Genomic DNA, 20,939 nt, shown 5'->3' on the forward strand with positions numbered 1-20,939 from the left:
TCTCAGACTGATGTGTCTTAAGAGACCTGACATGTATGTGCCATGTATGTGCCAGGAATACCGTAACAACCACTCCTTTCCCCAGGTATCCTAGTGTTTAGCGCAATACCCAGAGCACAGAAATACTTAGTAAATATTTGCCATTCCAGAAAAGAAAAGAAAAGAAAAAAAAACAAAACAGAGCAAAACCCAACAGTGTTTGGGCAGCTAGTGAAATCCAAATGGGGCTTGTAGAGGAGGTGGTAGTGTTCGATCGTTATTGGCTTCTTGATTGTAAGGTTGTAGGAAGCCATCACCTCCACTGCAGGTGATGTAGGAGAATGTCTGAAACATGAACTTGAGTGTCGAGGGGTGACAGGACAGAAAGTGCAGCTTGCTTCAAGGTTCAGAAAAGGACAGATGATAATGGGTATATAAAGACAGAAGAAAAGGTGATGGAACAAATGTAGTAAATGCCAACAGGTGGGGAATCTGAATGGAGGGAATCAAGAGCTTTTGTACTTTTCTGGGGCCATAATTAGAAGCAAATACAACTATCATTTAGTTTCTAGATATACTGTTCCTGATAGGAAGCCTCTGAATCAGCTGGAAGAGGCAGGCTGTATAACCACAAAAAGATACAAGAACATTTACAACACAGCACATAAATAAGAGCACACTAAAAGAGGGTAAGTTGCAAAGGAGTAATAGACTTAATGCTACCTCTCAATTTGTATTGTTTCAGATGGCAAATACCCTGAAGGTCCACAAACTTGTTTTGAAGAGGTTAGCTTTAATTATAAGGCAAAATCTAATTTTTAATAAATGCTTTAGAGTAGGATAATAATGATGATTAAGATAATGATAACTCCCATTTGCAGGGCTAATTACTCCTTAAGTATGATAAAAGTAATTATGTGTAAATTTTCAACATCTAACTGTGAAACTATTCAAGTATAAAAAACATTCATTTCTATGTGAAAAATCAATTATATCTCTGTCTTGGACCTCAGGACATGGAAAAGAATTCAAAACAGCTGCACAGAACTTGGTCACTAAAATTTTTTGACAAGTTTAGATTACATTACAGTGGATATGTAGCTAGCACTTACTGAGCACTTCCTAAGTGCCAGGCACTATTCTAAGTGCTGCGTATGTATTCACTGAGTCCCCAGGACCACCCCATGAAGAGAAACAACTGGGCAGAGGAGACTGGAACAGCTCCTTAGCAACCGAACAGGCTAGCACAGCCTTCAACTGGGGCAGCTGAAGTGACCACCTGGTCCCAGCAGCACCCTGTCCTCCCTCTGTCTTCTCATTTACCCCATTGTATGGTACTGCTGTCTGCTCAATTCTGCTCCTTGACTACGCGGGAAGCACTGTGAGGACAGCACCCATGTTCTTCATTCTCTCATGTATCCTAGTGCTTCGCACAACGGCTAGAGCGTAGAAAATACTGAATAAATATTTGAGTGAATAAGAATGAATAAATGGTGACCCGTCTGCAGCCTGAGCCTGCATGTTCTCTGACTTGGTTGGAACAGCCCCAGGTGAGGAGGGCAGCTCCCTAATGAGAGTGAGGCTAAGGGTCACAGGGCTGGTGCCTGGTTGGTGATGTCAGCCGAGGGCTTGAGCAGGACAGTAGGACAATTCTGACGACAATCCCGGTCCTTTCCATAGCTTTATTAAGTTTTTGAACAAAAATATAACACATTTAGTTATCTACTTAAAAGAAGTATCATGCTTGATAAGAAAAAAACCTGAAATGTACTAAATATGGTGGTTTAAAAAGTCTAAATCAGTATTAGTCTTTTCCCATGACAATTCATGTGTGAAGTGTCTTTCATGATTAAGCATTTATTAAAAATCCTTAATAGGGTAATATGGTAAACAAACCAGAAAATACTATTCCTTATTTTATGGAGAATGTGAGTTATGTTATAAAGAAATATTAATACATTTCCTCCTTACAAGAGAGAAAAAAGTGCATCCAAATAGATTTTCTTCAAACTTACAGTGACAAAGGAAACTGGTTTAAAGATTCTTTCTATTACAACACAATAACTAAGGGCTATTCTTTGATGTGGATGATGGCTAGTCAAACATTTTGGCCTACCAAAACAACTCTCAGTCATGAAATCAACTTTTCTGAACATGCAATGGAAAAAAATGTATAAGCATGCAGTCAACAAGCAATGCTCAATCAATTCCACACTTAGGACAAAGACATGCAGATCTGAATGCTAAAATGTCCCCATGAGCCCAGCTTTAATGTTACTATGTAGTCAGCCCATTTCCTAGAAAACATGAAGGGAGGGTGATAGCTTCCTCTTCTCTAATCATTATTGCTTGGGAACCAGAGACTTTCAGTCTTCCAGGCTGCATGTACCAAGGCAAGTTACTTACCCTCTCTGAGCCTCTGCTCCCTCCTGCGGAAACTGGGAGAACATTTGCTTTTGCATGGTTATTGTAGGGTCAGAAACACATAGCAAGTGCTTAGTAAACTGCTAGCGATTTAATAAATAGCAGTTGTTACTATTCCATGAAAAGAAAATTCAATTCAACAAATACTTATTAAGTTCCTACTACTATGCTAGCCAATGCTGTGACTCAATGATGGCTGCCCTCTTTGGCTTAATTACCAAGGTAATATTTTGTTTTGTTGTTGTTTTGCTTTTTGTTGTTTGTTTCAGTGTTGTTTAGGAGATGCGGTAATATGCTTCTACCATCTCTGGGATGTCTAAGGACCTCACCAGCTGCTAGTCTTTCCCAGGATTCCTCCTGAGTTCTGTTTGATTCTCTCACCTCCAAAGAGAATGTTATTAACTGAAAATCTTTCATGCAACTATTTCCTCCACCCCAACTCAAGCATGGGGATCTCATCAGACGGGTCATAGGCAGTCCCAACCTGGATCACATATATCTAATCCAGACTAGAACCACAGCAGAAGGTGACTGTGATCCTATGGGGAGATCTGGGGCATACTCACTCCACACAGTCTGCCCCCAAACCTCCATGAAATGTGCCTAACTCAACACTCTAGAGGAGAGACGGGAGAGGACTTATCATTGTCAGAAACCTAAATGACAGGTCAAAAGAACATGAACTTGGCTATATAATATCATGAAATGTCATGGTTCTTTTTGTTTTTGTAACTGCTTAATAATTGCAAAATCTTCAAGAAGACAGAAAATAAAAATAAAAGCTATGAATACCATTTCCTGGAGTAGAAATATTAAAAAGGTTGGTCCACAGTCCTGGACCACAGATGTTCTGTTTGTCCTTTTATGGTGCTTTAAAAATATTTGAGCTAGTTTTTAAAAGCTGGGAGATTCCACATAAAAAATAATCTAGATTTCTACCTTTTCTTTAAAAAATCCATATCGTATAACACTGGATCCACTTGGCAATCACTAGCTGAGCTGAACACTGTTGCTCTTGTGAGACGATACACCCTCCAGCCACTAGGTTCTTCTTGAACTTTCTCTTTAAACCCACCTGTGGGACAGACATCTGCTGCCAGTTCATAACCTCTAAACAGGTCACAAAACGCTACACAAATGTAACATTCTTAAAAGCTAAAGTCTTAAAAACTATAAAATATTATTTAAAAAAATGGTTAGCTTGATTAGCTTTTACACTTGAGGTTTTGAACACAGTTTCCTTTGAGGCAATGACCTCAACAAAAGATTTCCTAAAGTTGATCTAACAATCCAGCACCAAATGCAGAATGCAAAAGAGACGGACAATTTTCAAGGTTTTGGTTATTCTGGTCTTTTTTTTTTCTTTTTTTTTTGCCAGAGCAAAATAAGGTAAAAGGGAGAAGATGCCAAAACTCCTCTTGTTAAATCAAACATTTATGGCAGCAATCTGAAGGAAAAAAGTTAAGTCTTTAATGCATTAAGCCTGGTAATTAGTTCTCCCCTCCTTCTAAAATGCAAAGCATACTCTCAGCATGCACCCACACACATCCGCACATGTACATCAAGTCACATCTTACAAATTCCCGCAGTGCACCAGGGTTTCACTTCAGACTTGAAAAGGATCCTCTCTCTGGAAAATGCAGACAACTTATGCTTTATTTTATCCGTGATGCATCACAGCTTGTAATGAGAGGGGCCTATCTAGTGCTTCTTGATATGAATAAATATAAAATGTTATTGATCCTTCTTCCCTGAAGAAACTAAACTATATTTTATATATATTTCACAGGAACAGGGGGGAAAGAGGTGATTTCTTCAGGCTGCCCCATAGTTGTCAAGATTCCCAACAAGACCAGTTACCTGCTGCATTCTCTGTGCAGGCCACCTGTCAGAGGGCTGAATGTACTGAATAAATCCTTGTTAATTTATAGATTTTTAATTAAACTATCTCATCCTCCATTTTCATGCTTAAAAATAAAGTTATACTGCAAAAGCTACAGTATATAAAAGACCGATTTGGCAAAGGAGAAGGTAATTTAAGAGATAGTTCCTACTCCCACATATTAAAAGTTTTCAAATGAATATTAATCAATGCTTTAAAAGTGCCACTCATTGTACTGTGGAACACACCTGTTTAAAAGCAATTTATAGGTAACAATTTTTAACTTTCCTTGACTTTGCTGACATATTTTAGCAATGCTCACGATGCATGTCAATCATCTCACTTTTATAGTATGAAATGAGACTCTTCGAGCTCATTGGGATAATAATGTTGACTGTACTTCTATGGCATCTTTTACCTCAAATAGAATAGAAAAGGCTTGTGAAATGGTTTCAAAAAGGGCAAACCTGGGACGTGTTATCATGGGTGAATCCACTGCAGGGGCCAAGCTACAGGCTTCTGAAAGGTGGGGCTCGCATGGCCTTCCGCCTCACCAGCTAATCTACTGCTATCTCTGCAACAGAAATACCAGCCACACAACATCCCACATCTGCAAGTAGGATTTTTGTTAACAATTTAATCCCAAGTGTTGAAAAAAAAATCCCTGGATCTAAATAACATAGCATACCAAGTATCTTTCATCTTTTTTTTTTTTTTTTTTTTTTTAAATCACACAGTTAGGACTGCCTGCCTGGCTCGGTCTGGCTTGGTTGGGAGAGCTCGTGACTCTTGACCTCAGTCATGAGTTCAAGACCCACGTTGGGTGTGGAGCCTACTTAAAAAATAAAATAAAATAAAATAAAGTAAAAATCACACAGTCATGTGCATTGGAGATCAAATATATGAAAACCTAATTGACTGAAATCAAGAGAATGGTAAATAATATTACACTGAACATCTACAGCTGCACTAATACAGTAACCTCCAATCACAGGTAGCTATTTAAAATTAAATTAAATTAAATTAAAATTCAATTTCTCAGTCACACTTACCTTGTTTCAAGGGTTCAACGTGCTCACATATAGCTAGTAGCTACTGTATTGAACAGTGCAGATACAGAACACTTCCACTACTGTAGAAAGTTCTACTAGACAGTGCTGGGAAAGAGGAAATACCCAAAAGAAAAATGTTGGTAACCAAACTGTTACCTTTTTTGGCTTGGAATAAACAGTCTAAATAAGCACTTTACCGCATTTCATTTTCAAACCATGGTTGACAGTTTGAATGCCAGAATTCACTTCCTGGTAACTGTCCACTGACAATACAACTCTGCAGCATACTTCTGTGACACAGAGTTTTGCTTCCCCATGTTATTCTTTAATTCAAACTGATGCCGTGTAACCAAAGCTGAAACCACGTAAGCTCTAGCCCGTCAATCTCGTGGGCTTATTTGGGCAACTACTATTTTATACCCGAGGTAACTATTTTTCCTTCCTTCACTCTCATTCCTTCTCCACAAGTTCCCTAATGTCAAAAGTCAAGCATCTTTGTTAATCTCAGGACTGCAAGTAACCAGATTTGGCTCTAAACAAGCTACCTACTATTTGTAAAGAGCAGCAATACAAAGATTAAGATACTACCCAATAGCATAGAAATGTCTTATTCTTGAAGATGATAAATTCCAACAGTAAGTTGCTTTATCAGAAATTTCATTATGAAAAAACAGGAGCAATGTAGGTGACCCTACTGATGCTTCCAGAACATCACTTACAAGGGAGCAGGGGACTTTAGCATAACATATAAAAAGACTAACTAACTGTAAAATATACTGGAAAACCTAAGATCTGGAAGCTCTGGGGTAGAGGAAAAGGAAGAAGCCACTGCTCAAGCCTGAAAGGGCTGGGTGTCTCCAGGACAGTCTGCAATGGGGTAGGCTGACGCAGGTCTGGCCCTCACCCCTTCTCTCCTGAGAGAGATCCCCCCAAATGAAAATAACAAACTGTGCAGCCGTCCAGGGCATTTGTCTGATGTAACTGTTCCCTCTCAGGCCGGAGTTGACAACTGGGAATGGTGGATGTCAGAGTTAGCCCTTAGGGTGAGAGAGCAGAAGAAAAGGTCCTGAGAAGCTTCAAGTGCAGGGGTGTCTGTGAAGCAGGGTCACCATGGGGAGGAGAGCCCAGAGGAGACGAAGATTAACATTAAAGACGAATGAAACCAATTTCCTGATTTTGTTGTACTTGGCACCTATTCAACGACTAATTGAGAAAGGGGGCTATGTTCTGTAGGAAGTACTGGTGATGCCGGTTTGCACGGTTTAACATGTGTGCTTGCTTCTCCTTTTAACACAACTGACTTAATTACTGAAGAATTATACTATATTTTGAACAGATGAATCCAGCGAAGTTTTTCAAGGGCTACAAAAGCACTAAGACAATGGGAGAAAGAAGCAACATGGATGGCAGAAGTGAACCTACAAAAATCTAAGTATTTTTCAATATTTTGAAATAAAAATCTTTATACTTAGCTCAAGAAAATGTTGGAAAGAGACAGGCATAAAAACATGGAGAGAAAAATAGGCAATCTGTGCCAAAATCACCTATGCTAAGTACAGGCAGTGGCAGAATGAACCATCTATGAAAAAAGTAACACTATCTTTAAGTGTCCATTATTAACAGACGTGGAAGTGGCAATATAGTGTGGCTGCATTTGTCTAGGAGTTGTCTAAAGTTTGACAGTGTCTGATTAACAATCAAATGATAATGGTTTCTACCTTTAAGAGAGGTGCTAATTTTAAAAGTGAAGGTGATGCAAATCCACCTACAGAAATATTTAAAATAGAAAGTAAGGGAAGATGGAATCAGGTGGAGAATCTGAGACATTCAGCATTCAAGGGGGCAAAAGATACTGAATGTATCCCAATGGCCTTTGCTAAGATGAAATGTCACTGTGGAAAGGGCGCTGTGCTACAAGACAGAGTGGCATGGCTTCTGGTCTAAGTAGAGAACCAAGTGTGCCCCAGACAAAGCACCTCAGGTCCTGATCTGATTGATGGGGTAAGAAGGCGCCCTTCCCACCTCGCGGAAACACTGTGTGCACAGATGGCCATTAGGGACAACAAGAAGCATGTGCAGCCACAAGAAACACACTAACAGGAGAAGCAACCTCATGAGGTGACTAAGAGCATGCGCACACTGCGAACCCAGCAGAGGACCAGGCAGAAAAGAAAAACCTGTAATGCAACCAAAAATAGGATAAGGAGTGTGGGAGTTAGGGTGGTACTTTACTTAGTATTTTAGCTTCCACAAGAGTGAAGGAGAAGAGAAGAGGAAGAAAAAGAAAACAGTTCATCGAGGAAACAAGGAGCATTCCTTCCGAGGTGGAACTGCTTTCTAAGGGCTTTCAGGAGCTGTTCAGCAAAAGCTGCATGCTCGAGATCTTGGTTTCTGAATACCGTTGTTTGTTTTTGCAAATCCTTCTCACTTCATCTTCACAAAACTCTGACATAAGCAGGGCAGATATTTGTATTACAGATGAGAAAAATGAGGTCCAGAATGTTGAAGTATTTTGTCATAAGCTACAGGATAAGTGTCAAAGTCAACACTTAACAACTCCTCACACAGTTATGGTTGCTAAGCCTCCAAGTTCTAGAATATTGAGTTCCAATTACCTAGAAAATAAAAAAAACTGTCCAAGGAAGGTGACATTTCTTGATAAATCCCAGGAAGAGGAGTGTTTAGTGTGTTTGCACAGCATTTCCTCCGTGCAATGGCCTGCAAATGACCTCTTAAACGATATGTCTGGTGGCTCTGGCAAGGCAACATGACAGGCACATGCCCAGGACAGAGCCCTTCCCACAACCCACCCCAAAATGAAGCAGCTGGATTCCTTATCTTCTCTCTTAAAAACAAACCAATGGAAGTTAGTTTTGCTTCTTCAATGCTATGGCTTCTCATCTTCCTCTGCTTTCAAGTTGGGCCTCTCAAGTTTCTTCTTACATGCACATGAACTTCAGTTCAGCAGCTCTGGATTTCGGACAAGGCACCAGAAACTCCACAGTGCCTTTACTTAGCAGTGTAAGAGCACCCAATGGCTTTTATTCTTTAAGATCTGGTTAGGCTTCAAGTACATTAAATAGAAATATGAAGGAAAATCAAGGAAAGAGAAGGTCAGGGGTGTTTGGATGGCTCAGTAGGTGGAGCATGCAACTCTTCATCTTGGGGTTGTGAGTTCAAGCCCCACGTTGGATGTAGAGATTACTTAAAAATAAAATAAAACAAAGAGAGAGAGAAAGCCAATCAATTAAAATTACAGTGCAACAAAAAATATCTTGGAGTGTTTCTCCAATCTTAGAATTTGTAAAATTATCTGAGGAGCTTAATAACAATGATGATACTCTGGCTTCACTCCCAGAGATTCTGTATCAAATGTGGGGTGGGACTTGGAATGTGCATTTTTATTTTTTTAAAAGTTTATTTATTTTGAGAGAGAAAAAAAGAATGCATATGTGCAAAGGGGAGGAGCAGAGAGAGAGAGAGAGAGAGAGAGAGAGAGAGAATCCCAAGCAGGCTCTGCACTGTCAATGTGGAGCCTGACACAGGGCTCAATCTCATGACCATCAGATCATGACCTGAGCTGAAATTAAGAGTTGGACGCTTAACTGAGTGAGCCACCTAAGCGTCCCATGGAGTGCTCACTTTTAATAAGCTTTCTGGGTAATTCTGTTCCAAACAGTCCATAAACACGAATAGAAATACAGTCTTGAAACTTTTTTTTAAGTTTATTTATTTTTGAGAGAGAAAGAGAGGGAGAAAGAGAGAGAGAGCGGCAGAGAGAGAGAATCTCAACCAGGCTGATTAGCTCAACCACTGATAGCACACAGCCTGACATGGGGCTCAAATTCACAAACCATGAAACTAGCCTTTCATGACCTGAGCTGAAATTAAAAGTCGGACACTTAACCGACTGAGCCACCCAGATGCCCAGTCTTGGAACTCAAGGAGAAAGGCTAGTTAATCAGAGGGACTCATCACAGAGCCACTGCAGCACTGAAATAACAGAGGAGCAAGTGGGCAAAGGGCCACAGATGAGCGCCCAGGGTCCACAGCTCACGCTGACGCTTCCCATTCGGATGATCTGACTGAGCATCCTACCTCAGCATATGCATGTGGCATGACAGAGCTGCTGGAGAGGCACATGTTTTGGGGTCCGAGATGGGGCTTTTCAATTCCACACGAGATAGAGAAAGCATAGTCAGCACACAAAATAAGGTTGTGTTCACACCACAATTTAAACAGTGAGAAGGAAGCTCTAATACAGTGGGAAGACTTTGGAATCAGAAGTCCATCCCCAACTCTGCCATATGTTGGATGTGTGACAGTCACTTTGCCTGTCTAGCTTCCAAACTCTAATTGGAGGCTACAGCCTATCTCAAGGGACAGCTGTCAAGAGTAAATGATCACAACATACCTTAATAAGGCCTTCTGTAAGCTGTAATGCATCAAAGATCAGTATGATGATAAAAAACTGGAGGTTACTAAGTTTCTTAAACACTGACTACAAGCTTCTTGTAAGCATCTCACTGAGAAGTTGGCAATAATGGCAGTTTAAGTGTCACAAAGCCCAGTAGCATGCCAAAAAGAGGTGGGAAACAGCTGACTGGTAAAATCAGGAGAACTCACAGAACATTCCAGAAGAATGCAGGAAAACATCCCTTTCTCCAATGGTGGCAGAGGGTAAGGAAAAAAGAAAAGAAGGCTCTGCACTCCAGGGTATAGTTTTATTTTATGCAAACTATCCCTAGCAGACCATAGAGGGTATTCATTACATTTGGGCTAAAGCCACAGTGAGACTCCAGCAACTTCTTTCTCAACTACTGTCCATGTTAGTGATCAGCTTCAAGAACACGGTGATCTTACACTGAGAATTCAGACGAGGATTTGGGGTGGCTTCTTCAAAGAAGGCTGGGTCATGAAAAGGGACAGTGGCCTGTTTGCATATCTAGGAATCTGAGGCTCAGCTTAGCTACTTTTGGACAATAACAAGTGCCCCATGAACTTGTCTCCTTTGGAAGGGGGGTTACAGTGAGGGATAGAAGGTGGTATTTTCTGTTGCAGTTCACTTTGAAAAATGCCAATCTTGTTTCAGTTCAATGAAGAGACAAAGAACAGACTCAAACAGAGTGCAAGGGAAAAGCCCAGGGAGGTCTGATGGGGAGGCAGCAGTGGCCAGCCTGGCTAAGGGATGGGGAAGGAGTCAGTTCAAGTTGGGGAGACAAGGGTGAAAACTGGAAAGGAAAGAGATCAGCTAGAAGTGCTGATTCCCATAGTCTACCTCCCACCCTGAGCTTGTTGTTTTTGTCAGAAGCTTTACTATGCCATATAGGTGCTCTCTTTAAAAGGAAAAACGTGGGAAGGTTATTTGCTATGCTCAGTTTAGAAACACCTGAATAAAGAGACCTACCAATTAAGATGTCATACCAACTGGTGGGTGGGTCCTTACAATCATAAAAGAAAGCCATCTAGTCACCTTCTGGTCCTATAGGATACATGGCAACATTTATGTGACTAGCATGGCATGGGCAGAGAATTAAAATGATAAGTGAGATGTGTGTGCTAGAAGGCCTCTTAAAAGGAAATACATCCCACATATTAAAAAAGTAGCATCTAGTCTTAAAAGCCATTACCTTAGTACACCATGTACAATTACAGAAAAACAAAGGGAATGAGTATGGAAAACCTAAGCAGGCCAGAGTGGGTGGGGGTAGCAAGAGTCCAAATGCAAACATAACGCTAGGAACAAGAAGAATTCTTGTCCACTTTATTTTTAAAAAATGTGTGTTTATGTATTTTTGAGAGAAAGAGAGAGGCAGAGAGGGAGGGAGGGACAGACAGAGAAGGAGACAGAGAATCCCAAGCAGGCTCTGCACTGCCAGCACAGAGTCTGACATGAGGTTCAAACTCACGAACTGTGAGATCACGACCTGAGCTGAAGCTGGACACTTAACTGACTGAGCGCCCTCAAGGCGCCTCTCTTGTCCACTTTACAGGGGAATTGGATGTAAAAAGAAACTGAGAATGAAAGTATAGTAGTATGGGGCGCCTGGGTGGCGCAGTCGGTTAAGCGTCCGACTTCAGCCAGGTCACAATCTCGCGGTCTGTGAGTTCGAGCCCCACGTCAGGCTCTGGGCTGATGGCTCGGAGCCTGGAGCCTGTTTCCGATTCTGTGGCTCCCTCTCTCTCTGCCCCTCCCCCGTTCATGCTCTGTCTCTCTCTGTCCCAAATAAATTAAAAAAAAAAAAAGTTGAAAAAAAAGAAAAAAAAGAGAAAGTATAGTAGTATGAAAAGAATTTGAACATGACTATGAGAAAGTGAGATATGTATTACTACTTAAAAATTTTTTTTAAAAATGTTTATCTTTGAGAGAGATGGAGAGACAGAGCACAAACGGGGGGAGGGCAGAGAAAGAGGGAGACACAAAATCCGAAGCAGGCTTCAGGCTCTGAGCTATAAGCACAGAGCCTGATGCACGGCTTGAACCCAAAAACCGCGAGATCATGACCTGAGCCGAAGTTGCATGCTTAACCAACTGAGTCACCCAGGCGCCCCAAGATATATATCATTAAGCAGTTATTTCTGGTATCAATTTCCTTATGTGTTAGTTATGTGGTTCCCACCATTAAAGTAAATAGAGTTGAACGTAAAGAAAATAAGAGTATATTTTTTTAAAACTGTTTGTTTATTTTTGAGACAGCAAGAATGCGAGCAGAGGAGGGGCAGAGAGAGAGGGGGACAGAGGATCTGAAGCAGGCTCTGCGCTGACAGCAGCAAGCCTGATGTGGGATTCGAGCTCACCAACTTGTAAGCTCATGACCTGAATCAAAGTTGGACACCCAACTGACTAAGCCACCAAGGCGCCCCAAGTATATTTTAAAGATGTTTCAAGAAACAGAAGAATGGAAGTTTAGCAGGGAAGCTATAAGTAATGTTGTACAGAACAAAGTGAATTACCGCTAATACAAAAGTCTAAGGCAGGAAAAATAGCGTTGGCCTAGAGCAGAGACTGAGGAACAGGTGACAGACAGCAGACTGGCCTCTGAAATGCCACAGCAACAGGCTCTTTCAAGTTAGCTATCCATGACCTGGGGTGGGCCGAGAGGGCATCTACTGTGTAAACAAAATAATGAAAGAGTTTTGTTCAAAGAAAAGGGGAACAAGGAGAAAGGAACTATGATCCCAGGATAGCAGAAACAATGAATCCTATTTATGTGAGAAAGGAGCAAGTCAACTAATTGGGTATATATGTGAAAAGAGGAGGACCCAACTGGTGGCAGAAAGACAACAAAATTTATTACACCATGTTCTTAATATGTCAGTGACAGTGGAAACTGGGTAAGTGTGGCTGCAGAGAAACAATTTTGAATATGCAAATGTAACAACTGTATAACTTACTGTAAAGTTCAAGTATGACACTATATGTGAAACCATCTGAAACTGTCAAATCTATGCATCAGTCAAGCAACATGGTTACTGAGGACAATGGCCAGGTCTGAGCACCTATAATCCACAGAAACGTTTTTAAACCAAGTAGCCTTAATGATCCCCCAGGGAATTCTGGCAAATATTGCTAACAGTGATATAGCTAACAACTGCTTGACCTGAATTAAAAGCATTTTAGATTTACCTACAACCCGCTTTGCCAGAGGCTATTAAGGAGAAGAGTGATCACCGAGGCAGAAGAGAGAAAAAGCAGAAGCCATAAATAATCTATCAGCTGGGGCACTGGCACCTCAACAATTATTATCTGATTGGGTGGGCAAAGCTATCACACACCCCATAGTTGACAATACTCTGTCTTCATGTACCTAACATTTAATTACTTAAACTACAAAATTACCTATTTAAGAATGTAGATGAGTTCTTAGCAGAAAGAAATTTTGGGTCACTTGAGACTCTTGGAAAGTTAATGAGTTGTTCATTAAAACAAATATTGTGAGTACATAAAGAAGGAAGGAATACAGGTTAAAAATGATTTGTAGAAAGAATTTGAAATGAATGAAAAGGTTACATGGTATTATAAATAAAGTAACTTCCTCACTCTATAAACAAATCAGACTGAGAACAAAGGGTGATATGCTACATTAGGATTTATTTGCTGGTGGTTGTTTTTTTTACAGAAATGTGGAAATGTGATCACGTTTTTTTTTTTTTTTAATTTTTTTTTAAATTTATTTTTGAGACAGAGAGAGACAGAGCATGAACGAGGGAGGGGCAGAGAGAGAGAGGGAGACACAGAATCGGAAGCAGGCTCCAGGCTCTGAGCCATCAGCCCAGAGCCCGATGCGGGGCTCGAACTCACGGACTGCGAGATCGTGACCTGAGCTGAAGTCGGACGCTTAACCGACTGAGCCACCCAGGTGCCCCTGTGATCACGTTTTAAAAAGTATTAAACAAAGAAAAAGGGGACAAACCAAAACCCAGACTCTTTAAAAAAATGTTTTTTTAAATGTTTACTTAATTTTGAGAGACAGAGGGAGACAAGAGGATCCCAAGCAGATTCTGGTCTAACAGCAGAGAGCCTGATGTGGGGGCTCGAAGTCACGAACCATGAGATCATGACCTGAGCCGAAGTCTGCCACTTAATGGACTGAGCCACCCAGGTGTCCCCCAAAACCAGACTCTTTTTTTTTTTTTTTCAAAACCAGACTCTTAACCACAGAGAACAAACAACGGTTATGAGAAGGGGATGGGTGAAAGAGGTGAAGGGGATTAAGAGCACATTCATCATGATGAACACTGAGTAATGCATAGAATTGATGAATCACTATATTGTACCTGAAACTAACAGAACACTGTATATATTAACTAACTGGGATTTTTTAAAAGTATGTGATTGTTCTTACATTCTTCTTGCATATAAAGTTTAGACATCTTCAAGAAGTGAGAGAGGTTAAAAAAAAGCCTTTGGATCTGCAAAGTTCATAGAATGTAACAAAAATAATAACTTAGCTTAATCAGCTTTGATTAAAAACTCATTAGCCATGTGCATTTTTCTGTATGTATATCATATGCCAATAAAAAGTAAAAAAAAAAAAATTACCCCTCATTAGCTGAAATACAAATGAAACTGTCAAAATAAATCCTGAAAACCAAAATGTTTTGACAGGGATTTTAGAAGAATAGAAGAAGACAAAGAAAACATCAGAATAATGCTAATGGATAAGCACATTTCATGAACCCCAAAGATTCCAATAATGCTGGTGCTAGGTTATTGGGACTGAAAAACTGAAAAATGAATCCTCCTAGTGGCTATAGGTACTCTACCTGAAGATGATGTTAGCAAGAAATAATGGTCTTTCAAAAAGAGAAAAACATACAGAGAAATAATCCCCTTCTCCAAAACCAGAAAATGCAAGCTTAGTTGTGGAGTCACACCAATGGTAATGCTGACTTTCTCTCAGCATCCCTGGGCCTGCCTGGGTACATACGGCCCCAGCCCTCTGCACAGCACTCCCCCCTTCCAGAACCACTTGGCACACTGGGAATTCCACGAGTCCTAGTGGGCAGTGTGGAAACAAGTTTGTTTCTCCTGGTCCTATAAAAAGCAGTGCTCTGGACTGAATTAATATCCCCTACTCCCCTAATAGTCCCACTATAAGGGTGCAGATGTCGAGTTTAGTGTGCTGGATACAAACAAGATACCCCCAAAATATAACTGAGTTGCAGACCACATCCACATCATCCAAATCTCTATGGGAAGTAAGACTGCAGGACTTTATCATTTAGCCAGTCTTCTCTTTAATAACACTGTATATATCTGGACTGTGTTTCCCACCAGTAACCCAACTGCTACAGCAAATACAAATTTTATTTGGGCTATGTTGACGTGACCTAGAGTTCCATCTTTAGCCATAACACACATGGTGAGAGAGAAAAGTTGACCAGCATTTGTTAGTGGTGATCGGATTTTATTCTAGTCTACATAAATGCTTACCTCTTTTACGCTATGTGTTACCGCCCATATTAGAAAAACTCTTGACATCACCTGGAAAGAAGTCAGGACAACAGAAGATGGAACAATTCCTGAAAGATATTTTAGGATGGGTAAATAAACGTATATTGTACCAAGTTTCAACATGTCATAAATTTTCTGAAACATTCAATTTTAATGTTTAGACATAAAACCATCTTGAACAACTAAAACTTATCTATATTGGCATATAAACTGTTTTTCAATATTAAAAAATTTTTCCCTCCAAAACGATAATACTGCTTTTTTTTTTTTTTTTTCAAAACAATATTGTTAATGGCAATAGCATACCATGGAATCTAGGTACCTTTCTCAAGCCTGTCAAAATCCCTAACCAAGTGCAATATATTTTACACTTATCATATAGAGAAAGCAAAACCATTGCTTACCCTCTAAAATTAGACACTGAAAGGTCATTTTACAATATGGGTTTCAAAAATGAACAGGCACCTATGGAAGGGAAACCAACTGTATTTATATCTAATGAATGTTAGCAACTCCTGATATCGTATATACTGTCTATACTGTATTATTAGATACCGAACTATCTAATAGTTATCTTCTATAACTTACTCAAATATTTTGCCAATAAGCATACCAAAATCAAAATTTGTAATCTATATAAGCCATTCCTCCTCACCTTGTTCATTACAGTAAGCATTGGTACAATTATCCTTCCAAAGTCTGAAAGTTGTAACACTGGAATCATCCTGAGTTATTTTAGATAATCATTAGATTCTGCTAAGTTTACATTTCTTTGGCTTTCCCCTTCAATTCTTACAACTACAACCCCTATAGAAAGATGAGCCACCACCATTACAAAAAAACCCTTGCCTCCTTTAGGTCATCTTAGACCCAGCAATAAGCCAGTATCTGTAAGCCTCATTTTCTTGTTGTAACTTTATACTGGCAAGGAACTGCCCCTCTAAAATAAAATCCAGAGGGGCACCTGGGTGGCTCAGTCAGTTGGGCATCCAACTTCAGCTCAGGTCATGATGTCACGGTTTATGAGTTGGAGTCCTGAGTCAGGCTCTATGCTGATAGCTCAAAGTCTGGAGCCTACTTCGAATTCTGTGTCTCCTTCTCTTTCTACCCCTTCCCCACTTGTGTTCTGTCTCTTTGTTTCTCTCTCAAAAATAAATGATTAAAAAAAATTGTTTTTTAATTTAAATAAAATTGGAAACAGAAGTATATGGGCTCCACTACCCTCACCTCTGCCATTTCTCTCTGGCCTTACAGATAACAACAACTAGACTTACCAACTTTTTGCACCTTTCAAGTTACACGTGGGCCACCCTACACCTGACAGGAACTCTCATCATGGCTGCAGATCCTCCTTTCACTCTAAAACTAACCCATCTTTGGGGCGTCTGGGTGGCTCAGTCAGTTGGGCGTTCGACTTCAGCTCAGGTCATGATCTCACAGTTCGTGTTTGAGTCCCACATTAGGCTTTGTGCTGATAGTGCAGAGCCTGCTTGGGATTCTCTGTCTCTCTCTCTCTCTCTGCCCCTCCACCACTCATGTGCATGCTCTCTCTTTCTCTGTCTCAAAAATAAATAAACATTTAAAAAATTAAAATAAAACCAACCCATCTTCATTACATCCACTGGACCATCCCAGACAAATTTTCATTCTTCTAAGCCTTCTAAAACATACTCAGACTTCTGAACATTTATAAAACAAACAACAACTTGCCAAAACTCTGTGTACAAATCGAAGATAAAATTGTCTCTATGGGTGTAGCTATGAAAGGAAATCACTTCACAACTCATTAAGAAAAAGAGATACTATATCCTGTTAGAATGAGTTTCTTGGAGAAGATTTGGGCTTTGGAGAGGAATGATTTAGTTTCCAAAAGCAAGTAACATGGACATGTCAACAATGCTTGCCATATAAAGATGCTCAATAAATCTTTGTAGAATGAATGAAAAAAAAAAAAAATAAAGGTATGGACTTGTAGCCCAATAGATAGAGTCTAGTAATAAACCCTCACATTTATAATTCTTGATTTTCAACAAGTATGCCAAGACAATTCAGTGGAAAAATAACTGTCTTTTCAATAAATGGTGCTGGGACAACTGGACAAAAAATAAAAAATATAAATAAAAAATAAAAACAAAAAATAAAGTTAGAACACTTCCTTATACCATATAGAAAGAAATTAACTCAAAATGGATCAAGACCTAAATGTAGGAGTTAAAACTATAAAACTCTTAGAGGAAAAAAGAAATGTGAATCTTTGTGATCTTGGATTAGACAATGGTTTATTAGCTATGACACTAAAAGCACAAGAAAAAATAAATAAGTCAGATTTCCTCAAAATTATGTGTGCTTCAAAGGATACCAACACGAAAGTGAAAAGAGAACCCACAGAATGGAGAAAATATCCATGAATTGTATATAATAAAGGACTTATATCCAAAATAAAGAATTCTTACAATTCAACAATAAAAGAGAACACAGTTAAAAAATGGGCAAAGAATTTGAATAGATATTTCTCCAAAGAAGATATGCAAGTGGATAATAAAGACATGAAAAGATGCTCAAATCATTACTCAACAGAGAAATGCAAATCAAAATCATAATGAGATATACTTTGCTAGGTTGGTTATAATCATCAGATACATTATTACAGAGAATAGCAAACGTTGACAAGGATGTGGTGATACTGGAACCCTCACACATCGATGATAGGATTATAAGCTGGTGTAGCTACTCTGGAGAATGAACAGTGTGCCGGTACCTCAAAATGTTAAATATGGAATTACCATATGACTCATCAGTTCTACTCCTAGGTATGTATATACCCAAGAAAAATTTAAAAATTGCTCACACAAACACCTGCAAAGAATGTTCATAGTGGTATTCATACTGGCTTCAAATCGGAAACAATAAAAATGTCCAACAACAGATGAATGGATAAATAGAATGTGGTAGAGTTATACAACGGAACATTAGAAATAAAGTAAATAAAAGTAAAACATAATGAATAATAAATAAAAAGAAATGAACTACTGATACATACTGTAATATTGATGAACTCTGAATACATGCTGAATGAAAAAGCCAGTGGATAAAAGACCACATGTTACATGATTCGGTATATATGAAAAGTCCAGAACAGACAAACTATAGAGACAGAAAGTAAATTAGTGGTTACCTGGGTCTAGAAGGTTAGGAAGGGAACTGGGAGTGACTGCTAATGGGTATTGGATTTCTTTTGGCGGTAATGAAAATGTTCTAAAATTGACTGTGGTAAGAGTTTGCACAACTGTGTGAATTCTGAATTGTATACTCTAAGTGGGGAAATTGTATATGTGAATTGTTATATGAGTAAAGCTTTTATAAAAAAATTAATGTGTGAATTAACTACAAAGCCTGGTGATATATGTAACACTGCTAAAGAAGTTAGTCAAATATTAAGTGAATATACTTAGCCAGATTATATTATAGTTTACATTACCAGAAAAACTAAAGATCCATAATCAAAGGCTTTCCTAAGTGAGTTATTAAGCATTTACTACTTGAGGAAAGACCACCAGTATTTCTAGTTGTTTTTTTTTTTTTTAACTCAAAGACTAGCTCATCACATAAAAATATTATTTTCTCTTTCATTTCTGCTCTTTCTTCTTTTGCCAATGAAACAATGGGCTAGACTGCTAATGGTCTGAAAAGTGCTTCAGGGTTGTTGCTGTATTTTAGTGGGAATCAAGAAGTTCGGGATCTGGAACTCAGATTTCCAAGTTCAAAAACCCAATTTTATCCCATTCGTGAGCAAAAATCAGGCTCTGGGAGACTGACTCAAGACTAATCAAATTCATAAGAGTCTAGTTAATAAACCAAAATGTCACTTTATTTACTTATAAGAGAGGCACAGCCTTTGTAATAACTGAATGGTTGGGATTTCAGAGACCCTCATCTGGGGGCACTTTTTTCCTGCTGTCAAAATCAGAATGCTTATTAGTAAATGCAACTTCAACAGAGGGATCTGGTTGCCGTGAGGGGTGAATACTGAAATTCAGTAGGGCCTGGCTATAATTAATTACCCCTTCTTTACTATAGAGTTCTTTTTCCTAGAGAATACAAAGATTTATATAGTTATATAGGTCTTCCCTTTGAAAATGCTAATCAAAAATTGTGATTGTTTTTCTTAAAAGTAAGTTTTAATAACCAAAAACATTTATTCCTTAGGTAATAAATGTTCCTGGTAAACATTTCCTACCAGTCTTTACTTCTAAGTGAATTTTTATTATTTTATTAAAAAATTTAATGTTTATTTTTGAGAGAGAGAGAGAACAGAGTGCGAATGAGGGAGGGGCAGAGAGAGATGGAGACACAGAATCCGAAACAGGCTCCAGGCTCTGAGCTGTCAGGCAGAGCCTGATGCGGGGCTCAAACTCATAAACCATGAGACCATGACCCAAGCTGAAGTAGGATGCTTAACCAACTGAACCATTTAGGTGTACTTAAGTGTATTTTAAAATACAGTTCAACTTCTATTATTTGTACTCTGTAATTTGCTTTCTCACTTAACATTTTAAGAAAATTTCTTACAACATATTCTCCAAAATATTTTAACTTGAGTCATAAGATTCCTTTGAATAGAATATATTTGTTTATTCTCTTTCTGTAAGACATTTAAATTGCTCTAATTTCTTGATATTACAAATGAAGTAATGAAGTATTACAAATAATACTTAAAAATTTCTGAGGTTTAGAACTTTTTTTTTTTTTTTTTTTTTTAAGGATTATTTCCTTGGGATAGTTCCCAGAAGTAGAACTACTAGGTCAAATGCTATGAATTCCTTTAAGGCTCTTGAAATACATTGCCAAATTGCTTTCCAAAACGTTTGTATCAATATACACTCCCACCAGCAGCATAGAAGTGTGGCTGCTTTAGCCTACCCTCAATGGCAAATTTATTTATTTATTTATTTATTTTTTAGCGTTTATTTATTTTTGGGACAGAGAGAGACAGAGCATGAATGGGGGAGGGGCAGAGAGAGAGGGAGACACAGAATCGGAAGCAGGCTCCAGGCTCTGAGCCATCAGCCCAGAGCCCGACGCGGGGCTCGAACTCACGGACCGCGAGATCGTGACCTGAGCTGAAGTCGGACGCTTAACCGACAGAGCCACCCAGGCGCCCCTCTCAATGGCAAATTTAAATCTTAGTAAGTTAGGGGGTAAAAAGCCAGTAAATTTAAATCTTAATAAGTTAGGGAATAAAAAAGCTGATTAACGCTTTCTAATTTGATGCAGATGCAGAGATGTTTATGGCTTTGCTAACAGGTGCTCCTAAATTCCCTATTCAGGAAACTGCCTATTTAGGCACCTGAATTTCCCTCAAATGATGTCATTCACACCAATTCTCACTTGGTTTCTATGGCATATGAACCCACCTCAACCAGTCACCCAGCAAACAGAAGTTTTGGTCCTAGCCTGACAACCCAATCTCAAAATGCCTGCTCTACTGAACCAGATGGAATACCATTTTAGGGCCAGGGGCTCCAAGTTTATCCTTGAAGTGAAGCCAGACCAACAACAGAAGGCCACATAGATGGACCATATCATCTTTGCTCTGAACAGAACTGATATCACTGAGTTGGGTTTAATGTTATTATTAGCTGGA

The 20,939-nt window shown here is 39.2% G+C and overlaps 1 protein-coding gene across 1 annotated transcript in view; it reads right to left on the bottom strand.

Annotated features, from left to right (window-relative positions):
* Positions 1-20,939, bottom strand: part of HACD2 (3-hydroxyacyl-CoA dehydratase 2) — a 101,752-nt gene that overhangs the window by 18,434 nt on the left and 62,379 nt on the right. Inside the window, 1 exon segment of the mRNA XM_042903134.1 lies at positions 15,275-15,363. Within this exon segment, the coding sequence (XP_042759068.1) occupies positions 15,275-15,363 (89 nt within the window).

The sequence above is a fragment of the Panthera leo genome, chromosome C2, assembly GCF_018350215.1.
Source record: "Panthera leo isolate Ple1 chromosome C2, P.leo_Ple1_pat1.1, whole genome shotgun sequence".
In the NCBI taxonomy this organism is placed as follows: Eukaryota; Metazoa; Chordata; class Mammalia; order Carnivora; family Felidae; genus Panthera; species Panthera leo.